Raw genomic sequence first — 18,054 nt, 5'->3', positions numbered from 1 at the left:
TTTTTTTTAACTTCCCCCAGCCTGGAGACTGTTAATGAAAAAAGGAAGTACAATATCCTGCTTGGAAAGATTTCAATATTTCCTACCTGTTGTGTTAATGTGAAATATATAGAGTTGTATCTAAGTGAAAGAAAGAGGAAGTTTGAACCTCCTGTGAACAGAAACAACGGAAGTACTGATCCTTTGTCTTAATTGCTGCTTGCTCTTGGCTGCTTGTTTTGTGAATGTTTGTGTTCATCCAGATGAGAGATGTTCCTGCAGGGAAACACAATATTTTTCAGCTGTTACCATTGTGCAGTCCCATGCTGTGGGTTAGAAGCTAATGTAAACTCTTTTAAGCTGCACAACAAAGTGGATAAACTCCATCTTTCACAGCAGCTGAACTGCTGATGAAGGGTCTAGGCCCGAAACGTCGGCCTTCCTGCTCCTCTGATGCTGCTTGGCCTGCTGTGTTCATCCAGCTCTATACCTTGTTATCTCAGATTCTCCAGCATCTGCAGTTCCTACTATCTCTGCCCTTGAAGTGGAATTACCTGGTGAATGCTAATTAATGTTAGAGTATTTTCAACTTGGTTCTTACTGGGTTACACTCTCAAAACTGGATTTAATCCATTTTATAATAATTGTTAAGCTGTGAGCTTTGTTGGTAATACTGCCATTTATTCCCAAACCCTAGTTATCCTTGAGAAGGTGGCGGTGGTGGTGAACATCGCCTTGAGCCACTGATGTCATTATATTGTAAGGTCTTGCACAATGCCATTAGGGATGGAGTTCCAGAATTTTGATCCAGAGATGACGAAGGAATGACATTATATGCCCATGTCTAGAATGGGAAGGAGGATCTTGAAGACTGATATTCCCATTAGCCTTCTTGTACCTCTAGGTGATGCAATAAATGGGAGATGTTGCCATTAGCAGGAGAGCATGAAGACACACTCACTGTGCAGTGGTTTGGCCTTCATTCAGAGCCAGATGGAAGTCTGCATGAGTCACTTTGCAGTGCATCCTAGGGTCCAACCCAATACATAGGAAATGTTCCTTTACGTTGGAAAATTGCATGTCACTCCTTATTTAAGACTGGTGGGAGAGGAAGCAGGGAATTTATAGGTAAGTAAGCCAACTGTCTGTTGTCAGGAAATTACTAGAGTATTTATTTGAGGAGTATGGTCTGTTGTCATAGTGGGAAACTTCTTACATCTGAGCAACAAATTCCACGTTTAAGCCTTCTATCAGGACCTGATGGCCAAGGAAGGTGAGTTCATAGAGCGACCAATGAGGTTGAAAATCAACCTGTAAATCCTTCCAACATATGCCAATGGCAGGCAGCAAGAGCAGGAGAGATTTCTAGTCAAGCCATGTGATGGCAAGGGAGGTGGAGCCTCTACCATCAGTACCAGTGGTGTATGCAAACAAAGTGCATGTTGCCAAAGCAACCTGGACTCCCTGAATGAACTGTAATGCACCACAATCATAATTTAAGGTGGAGTCACTGATGCTTTAAATTTTCAACTGCTTCAAGACAGTTAGCATGGATTTGTAAACAATAGCTAAAACTTGCAAGACCTTACTCCTGAAACAAATACCTAGTAATTTCCTGACAACAAATAGTTGGCTTACTTACCTATAAATTCCCTGTCTTAAGTAGGAGTGACAAAAATAGTGGACAAGGCAATATCCACAGATACAATTGATATGGATGTCCTGAGACATTTAATATAGTTTCTTCTAAGAAACTGTTAGCTAAAATTGAAGTTCGTGAAACTGAGAGATTACTGAATCAGTTATGAGATTGGCAGGAGAGGGGGATAATGTTACAGGTAGTCTAATGGGTAGGATATGACTAATGGTGTCTTGAAGGGATCTGAGTTGGGATCTCAACTATTCAATTTTTATCCCATTATCCATGTGTATCCATAGAAAGCCATGTGTACAACTTCTGATGTAAATATAGCATTGTAAGTGGCATAATTAGCATAAAATTTCAAAGATACTAACAGATTATGTGAACAGGTGGACTAAGTTTCAGTACAGACAAGTGACTTTGGTTATTTTTAAATGGTGAAAAGCTAGAAGCAGTGGGAGGTCGGAAGAATCCTATGAGTCTATAAACGCAGACTATTAAATTGTCAACAGCAGGTACAAAAAATAATCAAATGTCTCTTGGAATACTGGCTTTTTATGTCTCATCTGGAGTACAGAGAGGTAAAATTGATGCTTCTGCTGACCTCACCTGGAATAACTCGGCAGTTCTGGGCACCATATCTTAAAATGTATGATTTTGGAGTGAATGCAGCATACATTTACCAGAATAATACATGGAATCCAATAGTTAAACTATAAGGGGAGATTACATAAACTTGGAATTATTTCCCTGGAATTTAGAATGTAATAGAGTAACTTTAAGCTACCCTCTCTTTAACTATACGTTTATCTACAACATATTTCTGCCATGCATTTCCCCACTCACAACTTGTCCAAATCACATCTCTGCATCCTCCTCACAGTCACGCTCCCACCCAGCTTTGTGTCATCTGCAACTTGGAGGTATTACATTCTGAATCATTAATACCTATTGTGAATAACTGGGGTCCAAGCATTGATCTCTGTGTTATCCTCCTAGTCACTGCTTATCACTCAGTAAGAGACTACTTTACTCTGACTCTTTATGTTCTGTTTGCAAACCAGTTTTCTATCCATGTCAATACACTACTTCCAATTCCATGTGTTTTAATTTTTACATGCTAATCTCTTATTAAGACCTTATCAAAAGCCTTATGAAAGTCCAAATAAACAGCATCGAATGGATCCCTCTTATCAACTCTACCAGTTACATCCCTTAAAATTCTAGCATGATTTTCCTTTTTCATAAATCCATGCTGACTCCATCCAATCCTGTCATGGTTTTCCAAGTGTCTGCTATTAAATCTTTTATAAAGGACTCTAGCATTTTCCCCACTACTGATGTCAGGTTAACCAGTCAATTGTTTTCTATCTAACTACTTTTTTTATATAAGCAGGGTTACATTAGCTACCTTGCAATCCATCGGAACTGTTCCAGAATGTATAGAATCTTGAATGATGAGCACAAATACATTTGCTATTCCTAGGGCATCTTCCTTAAGTATTCTATGATGTAGATTATTGGATTCTGGGGATTTAATGGTCTTTGATCCAATCAACTTCCCTAATATCAATTTATTTCAGTTCCTCCCTCTCACCAGACCGTCCTGTCACCAGACCCGGTGTTTGCTAATATTTTTGGGACATAATTTGTGTTCTACTCTGTAACGACAGAGCCAAATCTAGTGACAAATGAGCATTTACATGAAATGCAAGAAGTTCCTACAAACTGTGACCTAGATGTGAGTGGACTCTTGAGAGATTTGGTCTCTAAAGTGTTACGTCTTACTGGGGTAGCACACTGGAAATCAAACTCCACTATTCCCAAAATCGTCACAAAAATTAAAGATTCAAAAACATGCAAAGATTGCCCAATTTACCTGTTTTTCAAACCCAGGGATTGACAGAAAGCATTGGCCAGGTTTCTGTACTTAACAAGAATTAGTGTTCAACACAAGTAATTAGACTCTGCACAGGTAAACAGTTATGAGGCATCTGCATATAAGACTACTAATTAAAACCTTAATCCCCTTATAAACTCCCTTTATAAACATGGATTGTTGACAGAGGAAAAATGGTAAAACAGTTCAGTGGTTCCTGTTCACAAGAGTTACTGAGATGATCTTGTGCTGGTTAAAAGACTGCTTCTCAGTTATCCTTCTCTGGATGCTTCCACTGGTTTACCAGAGACAGAATGGCTGCTTCACTTAAAAGTTTGACTTATTAATCAAAAATGTTGCATATTACAGAAAATGCTGAAGGATAGATGAACTGGTTTCCTTCGGAATTAAAGTGGCTTACTGCAGAAAATGGAGTTCCTAAGCTGGCGGTGGCCTGAAGGATTTGCCCTATCTTATTCACAGCCCCAATCTGCTCAGGTACTTGAGAGCTAATCACATAATTGTTAGCAAGCAGGACTAGTGACCAATCAGCGACTTTTTGCCAAGCAAAACTCCATTTGTACTCAGCCCTTTGACTTCAGTTCATCTGCAAACATAGCTGTAACCCACACCTATCCAAGCAGTGTTCACAATGAGTATCAAGTTACTTCTTTTTAAACCATGCAGCAATCTCTGCAACTGCCGGTTTTAAAACTCTTCACAAAAATAAAAATAAAAGGATGCTCTTTACAAAAATAATAAATATCATCCTTGTTTCTGTTTGCTCCATCAGTTGGTGCGGCCCTTGCCGTGTTCTTGGACCAAGACTCGAGAAGTTGGTGGCAAAACAGAAAGGAAGTGTCATAATGGCAAAGATAGACATAGATGAACACACAGACCTTGCCATGGAGTATCAGGTATGAGCATGTGATCACATTACTGAAAACTGTACAAAAAGATTTGATTGAGAAACCCACCCTAACCTTTACATCACTTATGAAATATACCCTGAACTTTAACAACAGAACAACAGGGCAATAAATGTATAGGATATAATGTTCCTTGTGAAAACACAGCATTGTTTCTTGGGGCAACAGTTCTTCATTAAAGGATGAATACTGACCCCCTCCCCCCACCATCTTCAACTGATGGATTTTTAGCACTTTCTGACTGATTTCCACATTTCACCCAGACTCAGTGAGTAAATATTCTGGCATGTTTAAATATATATGTAAAAGCAAGAGGTCACAATTGGAGAAAAGCAAGAATCTTGAAGGGTTGGAATACTGGAGGAGGTTATGGAGATGGGGAAAGGTGAGGCCATGAAGATATTTGGAAATGTGGGGGAGAATTTTTTAAAGTTGAGAATGGCTCCTGATTCAGCATTATAGTTCAGTGAGCATGGGATTGGTGTGATTTAGAACACATGCAGTAGAGGTTTGGATTAGCTCAGCCTCTCTTTTTGGAGCAGTTGGTTTTTAAGGCAGAGAATATTTAAGGGAGGCAAACAGGTGAAAGTGAAACAACTGGAACTAGTCTACCTGCTGTAATAGTTCAGGCTGCCGCTGCTTTGAGAAATTATTTTTATTCAGTGATCCAGTTTACATCCATCAGAGTATGTTAAATTAGTTGACTGCAGGAACACCCAGGCACTCTCCCAGTATATCAAACACATCTGAATAAAGCCTAATTTAGCATTTCATGCCAGATTAAGACAGAGAAAGAAATCTGTTGTGTATTCATAGCTGAGCATTTTGTGCTCCATTTTGTACAGGCTTTCTTAAAATGTCCTCCCTATGCTAACTGAACCTTATCTAACCAAAATACACAGCATCTGTGCTTTCACAGTTGACTGCCCTGAATTGAAGCTCACTGACTCACCCAGGAGTAGCTAAATGGACCTGTTTAATTTGGGTTCAGTCCAGTCGGTTGATTGTATCTTGCCTAGATTCCTGATTGGAGAACGCAGTAAATCTGGAAGCAAATGTTTGACCTGAACTGAATTCCTAGAAGTTGAGGTACAGAGCAAGGCGTCAGTGATTGGAAAATGTCAGTTTTATTTTTGTCATGCTGCTGAATTTATGTTTGTGACTGTTGAGGGACCATATGTGCGAGGTTCAGGCTCCCATTGCAGAAAATCAAGGCATACTTCCTTGACGCTCTACAGCAGTACTTACAGAAACATTGAGACTAGTAGAGATGAGAAGGGTATAGAACAGAATAAAACATTACAAAAATTATTTGACCCAACATGCCTTTTGAAGGTTGTCCAATTATTCTCTCTGCTTGTTTATTCCCCTCAGTCCTGCAAACTATTTTCCAAGTATTTATTCAAATTCCTTCAATCTCCTCCCACCGCCCTTTCAGAGAGTACTTACAGGCAGATTTTGAAATCCCAAGAATATGTCGTAATTACAGAACTTCAGGTTTAAATCGAGGCTATCAGACAAATTTGCAGTGTGCTCAGTAAGCTATGGGAGATTAAAGCAAAAGGCCAGTGTGATATTTACGATGCTCCTGTACCTAGAAATATTACAGCTGGCACCATAAACACAGATAATCTTTGCTTTCTGCTGCCTTCTTTTTTTCTCTCTTCCCCAACCAAGCGGGAAGCCTGTAATGTTTTGACTGAATGATTTTAGGTTAAAGTGTTCAATCTACTCTCTGTGCCCCTGTGGCGGCGCCAAGGGTGAGAGTTCCTTGGGGAAACTGACTCCAGGCAATCTTTGAATAACCTGGAAAAGCCCTCTACATAGCACAACTGGAAACCTGTGCCCTGTTTCATTGCTTGAGTGACCTTGGTGACAGTTTGGCTTGAGTTAGTGGTGCGGTTTTCCTGTGGATTTAAAGGTTACAGGTTACTGCCTTACCCAGGAATGTCAACTGGCAGCAATTTGCCACTGAGTGAGTGCTGCTTATTGCGATATTATTCTTTAAGTGAAACATTAAAAACAAAGTCCATCCTTTCGTTCAGATGCTTCAGTGGGTGTCTGCACATACGTACCCTCTGACAATTCCCCTCAACAGTAGCAAAACTGGTTGAGCAGTGCACTACCACAATTGCTGTCATCAGCATTATGTGGTACATCAAATGTCTATTGCTAGTCATTGCATGTGAAATGTTTTGAAAGATACTAAAATGTAATATAATTCTAGGTTTCTACTATCTCCAGCCATGGTCTAGCCTTATCCCCCTTCCATTTCAGTTATGCTGAGAGACTAGAAATTCAGCAGTTGTTCTCCTTGGAACAGAAGAGATTTAAATAAAAATGTACAAAATCATGAAGGATTTTGATTGAGCAAATTGGGTGAGTTTCCCCACTGACCAGAGCAAGCAGAGGACAGAGATTTAATGTGTCTGTTTCCGTGTTGTACATCTCAATGACAAAGGAGCCAGAGGGAAATGAGAATTTTTACTGCAGTGAATTGTCATGATCTGGACTGCGCTGTCTGAAAGGATGCTAGAAGCCCATTCAATAGGTAACTGAGATTTGACTAAATTTGAAGTGGGGAAGAATTGCAGATTAGAATAGGGACTAATTGGATAGATCTTTCAAACAACAACTATGGGCATGATTGACTGAATAACCTGCTGTGCTGCATGATTCCATGATTTCTCACCAAGTTGATATCTGCTTCTCAGCTGCTTACCAATAAACAACAACTCTGATCTACATGCAACTTTCAGCTGCATGAATGAAAATGTAAAATTCCTGTGTTTTCCTCAATGATTTGCAGGTGACTGTGGTCCCGACTGTAATTGCCATGAAGGATGGGTGTGCCATGGGCAAATTCACTGGTGTCAAAAGTGAAGATGAGCTGGAAGTTTTCATCAAGAAACTACTTTGATATTGACTGGACTGATGGCCTGTAAAGGTTTTATACAATGGCTGTGGGGTGACTGTCAAGTGATTCTCCATTTTCCAACCAGATGTTCCTCTCTGTTCTGTAAAGTAAGCCAGAGATGCTACGACTAACCATCTGTGTGGTTGAGAATCCTGCCTCCATCCACACACAAAAGCTAATAAATCTTGTCATAACTGAGGCTGCTGTCCTCTGTCCTTTTCTGAAATCTTTAGCCACTAGTGCACCCCAATCACAATGAAACAGAGTCTACTCCATCCACCCCATGGTGCCCTGCAGCCTGTAGAACCTCATTGTAACAGTACCGTAATTTCTTCTCAATCCTCTGCTCTATCTACAATACTTTAACTCTAGAAGCCAATGCGTGATATTCAATCCACTCCACTCCGACTGTTTCCCTCAACTCCCTCTGAACCTTATCTGCCCTCTCCCCACATCCACTCCCTCAGTATCTCCTGAATATCTGAGAAGTGCTTTATGTTCTGTAGCCTACACCAGCATTGCTTTGTGTCTGACTGTGCCTCAGTGCCAGTGTCTCATCCCAGAAAGCTGAGGTTGAGGAGTTCACTGTCGATCACAATCGGTGACCTGATTTGCACTGAGCACCATGCACCAAGAAGAAGCTGAGAAAGCAGCTGCAGGGCACGGACAGAATGACAAGTCCTGATAGCTGACTATATGGATTAGCAGCAGGAGCGAGGAAAAATTATATCTATTTTAAAAAAAAACAGAATCACAAAATCAGTTCTAGCTCAGTCATCAGGAGAGAGTCCCATTAGAGTCAGTGACCTGGATACTTACAAAGCTGTGTTCCTAATCTCTGTCTCCTGCAAAGAGAGCAATTGAAACAGATCCTGCAGTTTCTTTGGATAATTTTACTTGTAAATCTGCTGTTTTCTTTCGTCTGGTCTGGGAATGCGTCAACAAGCAGTCACTGAGTGTTGCTTAAAATGAATTTCTGTATTCTATATCGATCGTGGTAAGCTCTGCTGCTCAATACTGCCTGACAAATTAGAAAGAAATTGGGGTTTGACAAAGGTATGCTAATGAAGACAGAATATTAGAATTATGATTATAAGGACCACAGAAAAGCTTTTTATTGGTGGTCTTGCTTCATGGACGATTGTAATAAACTTATTTTCTATGTCCACTTTCCTAACCTGCCCAAAAAGCTATGGCCTCTGGCACGTGCAGTGCTACTTTTCTGTCTGTTGTGTATGAAAGAGAATTGAAACTTGGCAGGAGAAGAAGGTTGCCCTCCCCTTGTCCATTGTTAATCTGGCAGGTTTCCTGCATGGTTACACTCAAGTAGTTTGTGGTTTGAGAGAACTGAAAAACAAAGATTGTGTCCTTCCTCCCTGGCACAGTGGATGCATGAATCAATTTACAGGGGATACAGGAAGCAATACTAGACCAGCAGGAATGGTGATCTCCAGTTCATTCCTTCCTCTGTTCACTTCTTCGATAGAGCCACAACTTAGTGAGCCTTTATCCCTCGGATAGGAGGAAAATAGATAATGACTCCTGTGCTGTAGCACATACTTAAATAGCCTGATGGATACTTACAGTCTGAGCCCTGTGAGGAATGGCCATGTGAACAATGCTATAGGAGACAGCTTAACCTGAAAATGTATCTTTTAATTGCTGTGTTGTCAGCATAAATTAATCTCCCAGCACTGGCCATCCGCAAGCACTTTAAATCAAATTGTGACTGGCACATTAAAGCAATATGCAATCCTGAAGTATGTCCAGTGCAGTGAAACTAGATGTGTGGAGTGTTTTGGTGGAACCAACTGGTTTCTAAATGCAGAGTTGGGTAAAGTTGAAACAACCTTTTGAAAAACGATATAAGCATCAAAATTTGTAAACGTCAATGGTTCTTAAAGCAGAAGTAGCATACATCAGCTCCTGGTTCCATTGTTTTCCTTTGCACTTTGTTCAGCTGGTTCTGCCCCTCTCCTCAGCTCAATTTATAAAGGAGCAGTCTGATGATTTCATTTGTTTCCCTCTGCAGGAGCTAACAGCACAGCGAGTGATCATATCTACATCCTGCCACACAGTGCTTTGTTAATGGAGTATTCTCCTATTGTACTGTGCAATGTAAATAATGGAATCTAATCCATCTTGTTAACAAAACTTTAGCTGAAATAATGATTCAGAACTCCTCCAGAATAAACCACATGTGTTTCAGGAAGCTGAAAGCCAGCCACATATTCACTTTAGGGGAGCTTTCTGCCAGAGTCTGAAATCAAAATGGTGTTCAAACCTGGTCCATGAATGTATGGTGTGCCACATTTTAGCTAACTTAGCTTACTGTAACATACTAAAAACAAACTTACAAAATGTTGGTGGGCTGAGACCTTCACTATGTATCTAGCTGGATGGAATTCGCTGAGTATAATTTTTAATACAGTATTGAAATATTTTACAAGTTGGGAAAAGTCCTTGCGTTTAAATGTCTTAGCTGATCTCTGGAATAGCAAAAATGATGTAGTAAACTGACCTTGGCAACCTGAGCCAAACTATGGGGATAAAGTGGGGGGAATGGGCCAGGATTCCAGTTAATTTGTTAGTACCTTTTTGCTGAATAATGAAGTGAATCAAGGGACGAATCCGGCTTGACTGCATAATGTTCTATTGTAGGTCTAAACCTTTGGTTTGCCTGATCACCAGTGCTTTGAACAAAATGTACTGATTTTTGTGTACGTAAAATTGGGCTTCAAACAGATATGACTGAGGAACAGTCGCCTCTGGTTCAACTTCAGCTAAGGGGAGATCCAAGTGTCGATAATGGACAGGGACAGAAGTCAGTTTTTGATAATCTCCATGGTCAGCTCCTGAGGTGGGGGGAACTGGAGTGACTGTATTTTCAGTGTTTGAATTTAACTCCTGTTCAATTCATTCCAAATGTTCCATCAAATTAACTAAAGGACAGAATTGTGTTCCTTTTGTATCTGATCGTTTTGCTAACAGGTGTCTCAGCTCCAGTGTTTGAAAATGCAGTGTCTTCTCTAGTGTAGTTTTGGTTGCTTTTCTTCTTGATGATCTGGTAGTCACCAGGTTTACCTTGTGAATTTTAGACCTTCCTATCATCTGTCTCAGATAATCAAGTACGTTGCAGGTCCTTTCCAATAGTGCTGTCATCCTTCTAATATTATTTCCCCAAGGCTGACATCTGCTTCTTCAATACACAGGCTCAGACTTTTGTTACCAGTAGAAGATGGCCGTTTGCCTCACTCTCACAGTTGATGCAGAACTTGGGGATGGGTTTGAGGATTTAAGGATTTTGGTCATTAAATTGAGCTTATTTACTGGTGATTTGCATACTGCTCACTTTGTAACTAAATTCTGAATTGAATTTTTTTGAAATGTTAAACTTGGCCACCAATAAAACAGATGTTTTATGAATAAACTTTCACAGCAAATTAATTGTTCCCTTGTTGTGATGTCCTTTCATCCTCATTTTCCTGTTGCATTAAGGACTTGATTATCTGATCTAAGCCTGGATGAAGATGGTGGTCCTTAGGCTCTGTAGCCGTGGATTAGCAGGGGAACACCAATGGATGAAATCCAGATCAACAATAATTTACATTTATGTTGCACATGAACAATATATTCCAAGACAAGGGCAGCAAATATATGGGAACATTGCCATCCTGACTTGGAAATGTATCACCATTTTTTCCCTGTCATTGGGTCAAAACTCTAGCGCTAGCTCCATCATGACATTGTGGGTCTACTTACACCAAATGGATTGCAGCGGCTCAACGTGGCAGCCCATCACCATAACCTCAAGGGCAGTTATGAATCAGCAATAAATTCTGGCCTAGCCAGTGAATCCCACATCCAATGAGTGAATGTGAAAACAAATATGGGGGTCAGTTAGCTCAGTTGGCTGTTAATCTGGCTTGTGATGCAAAGTAACACCAACAGTATTGGTTTAATTCCTGCACTGGCTGAGGTTACCATTGAAGGAGTCTTCTCCTCGACAATCCCCCTTGCCTCAGGTTAAACTACTGCTAGTCAACTCTCTAATCATGTAGCAGCCCTATAGTCAGTAAGACTACGTTGACTTTACCTTTATACAATAGATGCTTCGCAGAAGTGACAGCAACTGTACTGTGATGCCTAAACTGAGAATAGATGACAAAGGACTTAGTTAAAGAGTTAAATTTGAAGGCCTACTTTGGGAAAAGAAAGACTTGCATTTCTATAGCACCTTTCACTATCAATATCAACAGAATTTCAGTATTGCACAGAAATACTTGAAGCACAATCATTCTGGAAACAACAGTCAATATTTGTAAAGCAAACTCTCTCAAATTGCTAATAAGATAAGCAGGGAATGTTTTAGTAATAGCAAGGACTGCAGATGCTGGAGTCAGAGATAACACAATGTGGAGCTGAAGGAACACAGGCGGCCAGGCAGCATCAGAGGAGCAGGAAAGTTGACATTTCAGGTCGGGACCCTTCTTCAGAAATGGGGAGGGAGTGGGAGCTCAGAAATAAATAGAGAAGAGGGGTGGGGCTGGGTAAGGTAGGTGGGATGGTGATAGGTGAGTGCAGGTAGGGAGTGGTGGGGATTGGTCAGTGGGATAGGTTAGGCGATTGGTCAGTGGGATAGGTTAGGCGGATAGGTAGGAGAGAAGATGGATAGGTTGTGTCAGGTCAGGAGGTGGGGATAAGAGGGAGGGTTGGACATGGGATGAGGCTGGGGGTGGGGAGATTTTAAAACCGGTGAAATCCACGTTTAGGCCATGAGGCTGTAGGCTGTTGAAGCAGAATATGAGATGTTGCTCGTCCAGTTTGTGGTGGTGTCATTATGGTACTGGAGGAGGCCCAGGATGGACATGTCACCCAGGGAGTGGGAGAGGGAATTAAAATGGCTGGTGACCGAAAGTGTTGTCGTTGTCCAGCTCCATACTGTGTTGTCTCTGACTCCAGCATCTGCAATTCTTGCTATCTCCTTAAATACCAAAACAGTCAATGTCCAAATGCAGCAAGACCCCGGCTTGGGTCAAGTGGCAAGTAGCATTTGCAATACACAAGTGCCAAGTAATGACCATCTCCAGCTGAGGGTCATGGATAGAAGGCTGTGTGAAGCCAGTGCAGTTGATTCTTAAAGTTTGAGTGGATGAAATCGATCTGACATTACCTCAACAGGCTGATATTAAGATGAAAATACTGGAAACACTGCACAAGTCAATCAGGCTGCATTTGCAGAGAGAAATTAGATTGGTAGGTAGAGTGAGACTACATGTCAGTCATGATATGAATGAAAGTTGTATATGGGACTCTTGTACCTATGTTGTTTCTGTCTACCAAAGGTCCAGATAATAGCTGTCTGAATTTAGATGGAAAGTATCTGAGACTCCAGATCAGCACCCAGCCCAGCCTAATTAGTGAAGTTGGTCAATTTGTTAGTGTTCTAGTTTACTCAGGAACTCCCTTACTTGGAAGTTCAATCACAAAAGTCAAGAAGTTGATTTGGTGCCAGCATTTTTGTTACCAGCTTTGCGCACACTTTAAACTCCCAAGCCTGACTCTGCTGCTTATCTGGCTGAGGCAGAGATGTTAACATGACAGGGCGTGTACTGGGCTGACTGATATATTCGTTGTTTGGATCAGTGACTCTTAAACTTAGCAATGAGATTTCATGTGTGTTAAAATCTGGTGGAAGAACTGCTGGAAAATTGCTCTGACCTGCCACCTCTACCAGTCACAAGGAAGTGACTCTTCCAGCGTTGTTCAAACTGGAATCTGGAAAGCATGCCTACAAGTAATATCTATTGAACTCAATGTTGTTCCTCCCACTTGCAGCAAAGCTTATCCTTATCACAAAATCATTACAGGAAGTGAATGAGTGATTTTGCAGTAGGATTATAAAAAAAGTAACCTCAGCCAGTAGAGTTCATCCTAATGGGATTAACTGATCGATCCTCTTGTTGTGTGGCATGATGCCACATTATAACTTTCAGTTCATAAGACTGGTCAAGCAGAAGACAAAATCATTACTGTCTTCAGGCTTAGACTTCAAAGTTACTGTTAAATGAGTTTTGAACACACCGACAGTCCAAAGATGAAGGAGTAATTCTTTATTCCACTGGCATCAGGCCATTTCAAACATGAAGGGCAATTAAGATTAAACAATGATGTTTGTACATACAATGGACTCTGTAATAAATTCAATTTTGGAATCCTTTTTCTGTCTGCCATCCTCTTCCCATCTGCCATTCTCCCACCAAAGACACCATTTCTTTTCCAGTGAGGGTCCATTCAATTTCTTCAGCAGACCTCCCTCACTGCCACTACCTGCTGGCAGTCTCATATCATAACACTATTTAGTATATATTAAAATTACACATGCTAATCACATATATACCAGGCTCTGACATATTTTTACTTTAGGTAAGGTCTAATCTATCTTCTTTGGGTGTTCATGTCCTCATGCTCTCATGACTGATTCTCGTTCTAAAGTGTTCTAACTCTATCCACTCTGCTATTTATACTCAGTGATATGCAACTCTGTGACATCATCACGAGGTTGCTCCAGGGTCCAAAGCTCTTACACAATGCAATCTTACACAGGATACAACAGTGGGGATTGGATAAAGCCCAGGTACAATATACATAATGTCAACAGGAAGGACTTTTCCTTACTTTGGTGGAAGGATCAATGACAAGGGAAGCATAGATTTAAGGTGAAGGGCAGGAAGTTTAGAGGGGATGTGAGGAAGGGTGGTGGGAATCAGGAACTCATTGCTTGTTAAGGGAGGTAGAGGCAGAAACCCTCATAACATTTGAGAAGTATTTGGATGTGCACTTACAATGTCAAGTTATAGAAGACCAAATGCTAGAAATTGGGATTAGAACAGTTAGGTGCTTATAATCACAGAATCATACTGTTAGAGATGAGGCCCTTAGCCTTGAATGTTATGACACTTCAAGTGCTCATTCAGTATTTTTTAGAAGTATCCTACCTTAACTCCCTTCCAGGCAGAGCATTCCAGACCACCACCACCCTTTTGGGTGGAAAAGCTTCTCTTCAAATTCCCTCTTTTCAATTTAAAATTTTGCATCCTTGTTATTGACTGTTTAACTAAGGAGAAGAGCTTGTTTTTGACGGGTGCAGACTCAATGAGCTGAACAGCCTTTTCATGTGCTACAGACATCTATGACTCTACACTAACTCTCTCTGCATCAGTTCGATCAATGGTGTCAACACACTGTGACCAGAACATGGTTATTGGGCCCGGCCCTGACCAGTGGGACTGTGTGCCCTTTGTTCAACGATTTCAGGGGCAATTCTATAAACGGCATCTGGGATGTCATATAAGAGTACCCATATTTAGCTACCAAGTACTAACGTGCTGATTAGCTACACTAGGTATCACAACAGATATTGATTCTAGTCTGGCTTTGAAAAATAAAACTAACTGCCTTTTTTCACTGCCTATCTGGGGCCAGATGTCAATTGTCACAGCCATCCTGTCGTCCTGGCCAAGGTCATTTAGTCAGCACAGGATAAAGTTCGAAGCCAGCCCAACTCTACAATGTTTATCCATTATATCATAGGGAATCCCACTGTGGGGATTTCCAAGATGACAGTGAGGTTTAATCTGCAGATGGAAGTTACCCAGGAGATTCAAGCTAGTGTCCCTTTCTGTTTCCACAGTGAGAGCATGCAACAATAAACGGAGAGTTTATTACATGGGTAAGAATGCAATAAATAGCTCGATGGCAGTCTCTACATGACCTCTCACAATCCATCAAGCATGCCCCATATCTGTCTTCAGAAATGATTCTTTGTACACTGTTATCATTCTTTCCACCATTATCTGTAGCTTCTCGGTTTTCATCAATAGACTTGAGCAGGTTGCAGCAATGGCAACTGATTGGTAGCAGGTCCAATGCTCTTTGCTGATTTCAAACCTAATGTTCTTGTGAAATGCAAACTCTGTACCATCAATGGAACTTTATTATCTGGAGGCAGATAAGAACATGAGAAAAGAACATGAAGAAGAATAAACACAGGAGGATGCCCTGGAACCTACCACACAATTTTTAAAATATCGCAGCCAAACTTTGACCTCAAATGCACCTTCCTGTCTGATCTCCCTGCCCCCAGTTCTGTTAGTGTCCTAAGGTCTAGCTCAGTCTTGAACATAGTCAACAACCAAGGATTCACAGCTGTCTGGGAAATGAAAATTCCAAAGATTCACAACCCTCCGAGTGAAGAAATTTCTCTTTACTTTGGTCCTAAATGGTCAACTCTTTATTCTGAGCTGATAAATATCTGGTTCTAAATTTCCCAGTCAAGTGAAACAAGCCTCTCAAGTGTTTAACTTGTCAAGCCATCTTAAGATCCTATGTTTCAATGGAATTGTTTATCTTCTAAACTGCAAAAAGGGTAGGCTCCATTTAATTAGCCTCATCATAGCAAGGCCCTCTCAGATCCCAGGTACCAATCTCTCAAATATCCCACTGCACCCCCTCTGAGGCAAATACATCCTTCTTTAGAATTCCCCGGAATTGTGCTCAGTACTCAGGCTGTTGTTTCATGAAAGACCTGTACAGTCGTAAAAGGACTCTCACTTGCAAGCCAGTTAGAATCATAGAGTCTTGGAATAAAGACCAACATGCCCTTTTCTTGTCAATTACTTGATCTACCTCCATGTTAGCTTTCTGTTTTCCATCTACAAAGGTACAAAAATTTCTCTGAACACAGACTTGAGAAAAGTTATTCATGGTTTAAAATATATTCTGCTTTTCTATTATTCCTGCCAAAGTGAATATCCTGACATTATCCCACATGACACTCCATCTGCAAGCTCAGCGACAATTCATTTTGGCTGTCTATATCCCTTTGCAACTTGCCTGTTTTCATATTACACCTTACTTTGCCCCTGGGTTTGCACGTTCAGCCAATTTGGAAATGTTACAAGCCATAACAGTCCGCCCATAACAGAAAACTAATACAATGGTGACTGCTTTAGGGGTGCAGGTTCTCAGGTAAGTTACTGTCATGGGGGTTCCCTCCCTGGAACTTTATTCTCACCGCGTTATGGTTTCCCATGAACCAATATTCATCAGGGCACCATTCCCCAGGGACCAACTCTCACTGGGGGAACAGTTCCCCAGGCACTGACTGTCACCGGGGGAGCGGCTCCCCAGCAACCGACTCTCACCAGGGGAATCGTTCCCCAGCAACCAACTCTCACTGGGGTATGGTTCCCCAGGCACCAAGTCTGATCGGGGGAAGTTGCCCAGGCATTGACTCTTGGTGGGGGAATGATACCCCAAGCACCAACTCCCACCAGAATTCAGATCCATCAGCTTATACTTTGGGGTTCAGTTCCACTGAGATTGATCCTGCTGCTGTGCAGTTGCCACTGTGCAGTTGATAGGGGAGGCAATGGCCTCGTGGTATTATCGCTAGGCTGTTAATCCAGAGACCCAGACAATGTTCTGGGGACCCAGGTTTGAAACCTGCCACTGCAGATGGTGGAATTTGAATTCAATAAATATCTGGAATTAAGAATCTAATGATGACTGTGAATCCGTTGCCGATTGTCGAGAAAAACCCGTCTGATTCACTAATGTCCTTTAGGGAAGGAAACTGCCATCCTTACCTGGTCTGTCCTACATGTGACTCCAGACCACAGCAATGTAGTTGACTCTTAACTGCCCTCTAGGCAATTAGGGATGGGCAATAAATGTTGTCTTGCCAGCAATGCCCTCATTCCATGAATGAATAAAAAGAACTATCTCTCCAAGGCTTCAGCCAGTTGGTAATATCATGTGTAAACTTTGATGATGATTATCAGTTGGCTATTTGACTGCAGAGGCATTACATTTAAACTCGTCCAGTCTTTACTTGAGCTCCAAACAGCCCATATGAAGTCAGTAGATGGGCAGTAGCAATGATTCTGACTGATTTGTCCCTCTGTTACCCTGGCAATTCGAAATTCCATCAATGCCTGCAAGAACAGTGTGCTCAGAACAAGTCAGCCATTGGAAAATGGGGCAGTCAGGGTCAGCATGCCCCGTGGCCAGAATTGAGGAAGCTGGAGGGTTAGATGTCCAAACCACATCTCTCCTTCAGCAACAGGCTGAAACTAACCGAGATTTGTAGCCCCAAGCTCTGTCATTGCAGGGAGTGAGATCAATCCACAGCTTTCATTCTCAATAAAGTCTAAATTTAAATCTCTGGCAGGAGGAAGGAATGCATTGCCTTTGGGACTGACCTTAGACAGAGATGTAACCACTGGGGACCTTGTGAAATGATTTACCGGGGCATAAAAGCAGTGACAGGCTGCCAGGTAGAGGTAGCACTGAGGTAGCTTTCTCCCTGTATTCACTGGGATCCCATTTATTTTTAATCTTCATTTTATTTTTAAAGCTGTTTTTAGGGTGTTGGCAACACTGGCAAGGCTGGTTTACAGCTCCGCCCTAATTATACCAGGGCAAGAAAGATGAACCAGACCGTGTGGGAGATGAGTCATATCTAAGCCACTATGGGTAGGTCACCTTCCCTGAAGGACAGAGTGACCTAGTTGGGTTTCTATAACAATCCACAGCTTTTGTGTATGCGCATATATATCAGTGCCAACCCAGGTTTATTAAATTCAGTTTCATGTTCCCACAACAGGGATCAGAACTCATGATGCAGGCACTTACAAGGCTGGCA

The 18,054-nt window shown here is 41.4% G+C and overlaps 1 protein-coding gene across 2 annotated transcripts in view; it reads left to right on the top strand.

Moving 5' to 3' along the window:
- Positions 1–10,793, top strand: part of txn2 (thioredoxin 2) — a 23,986-nt gene extending 13,193 nt beyond the window's left edge. For both annotated transcript variants that reach the window (XM_048617477.1, XM_020522843.2), the window contains exons 3-4: positions 4,294–4,417; positions 7,239–10,793. In XM_048617477.1, the coding sequence (XP_048473434.1) occupies positions 4,294–4,417; positions 7,239–7,349 (235 nt within the window). In that variant the 3' untranslated portion in view covers positions 7,350–10,793. The remainder of the gene's footprint in view (positions 1–4,293; positions 4,418–7,238) is intronic.
- Positions 10,794–18,054: the final 7,261 nt, after the last annotated feature.

Source organism: Rhincodon typus, chromosome 37 (assembly GCF_021869965.1).
Source record: "Rhincodon typus isolate 14 chromosome 37, sRhiTyp1.1, whole genome shotgun sequence".
Classification (NCBI taxonomy): Eukaryota; Metazoa; Chordata; class Chondrichthyes; order Orectolobiformes; family Rhincodontidae; genus Rhincodon; species Rhincodon typus.
Note: the sequence above shows the minus strand (reverse complement) of the source record. Positions and strands in the feature narration are given on the sequence as shown.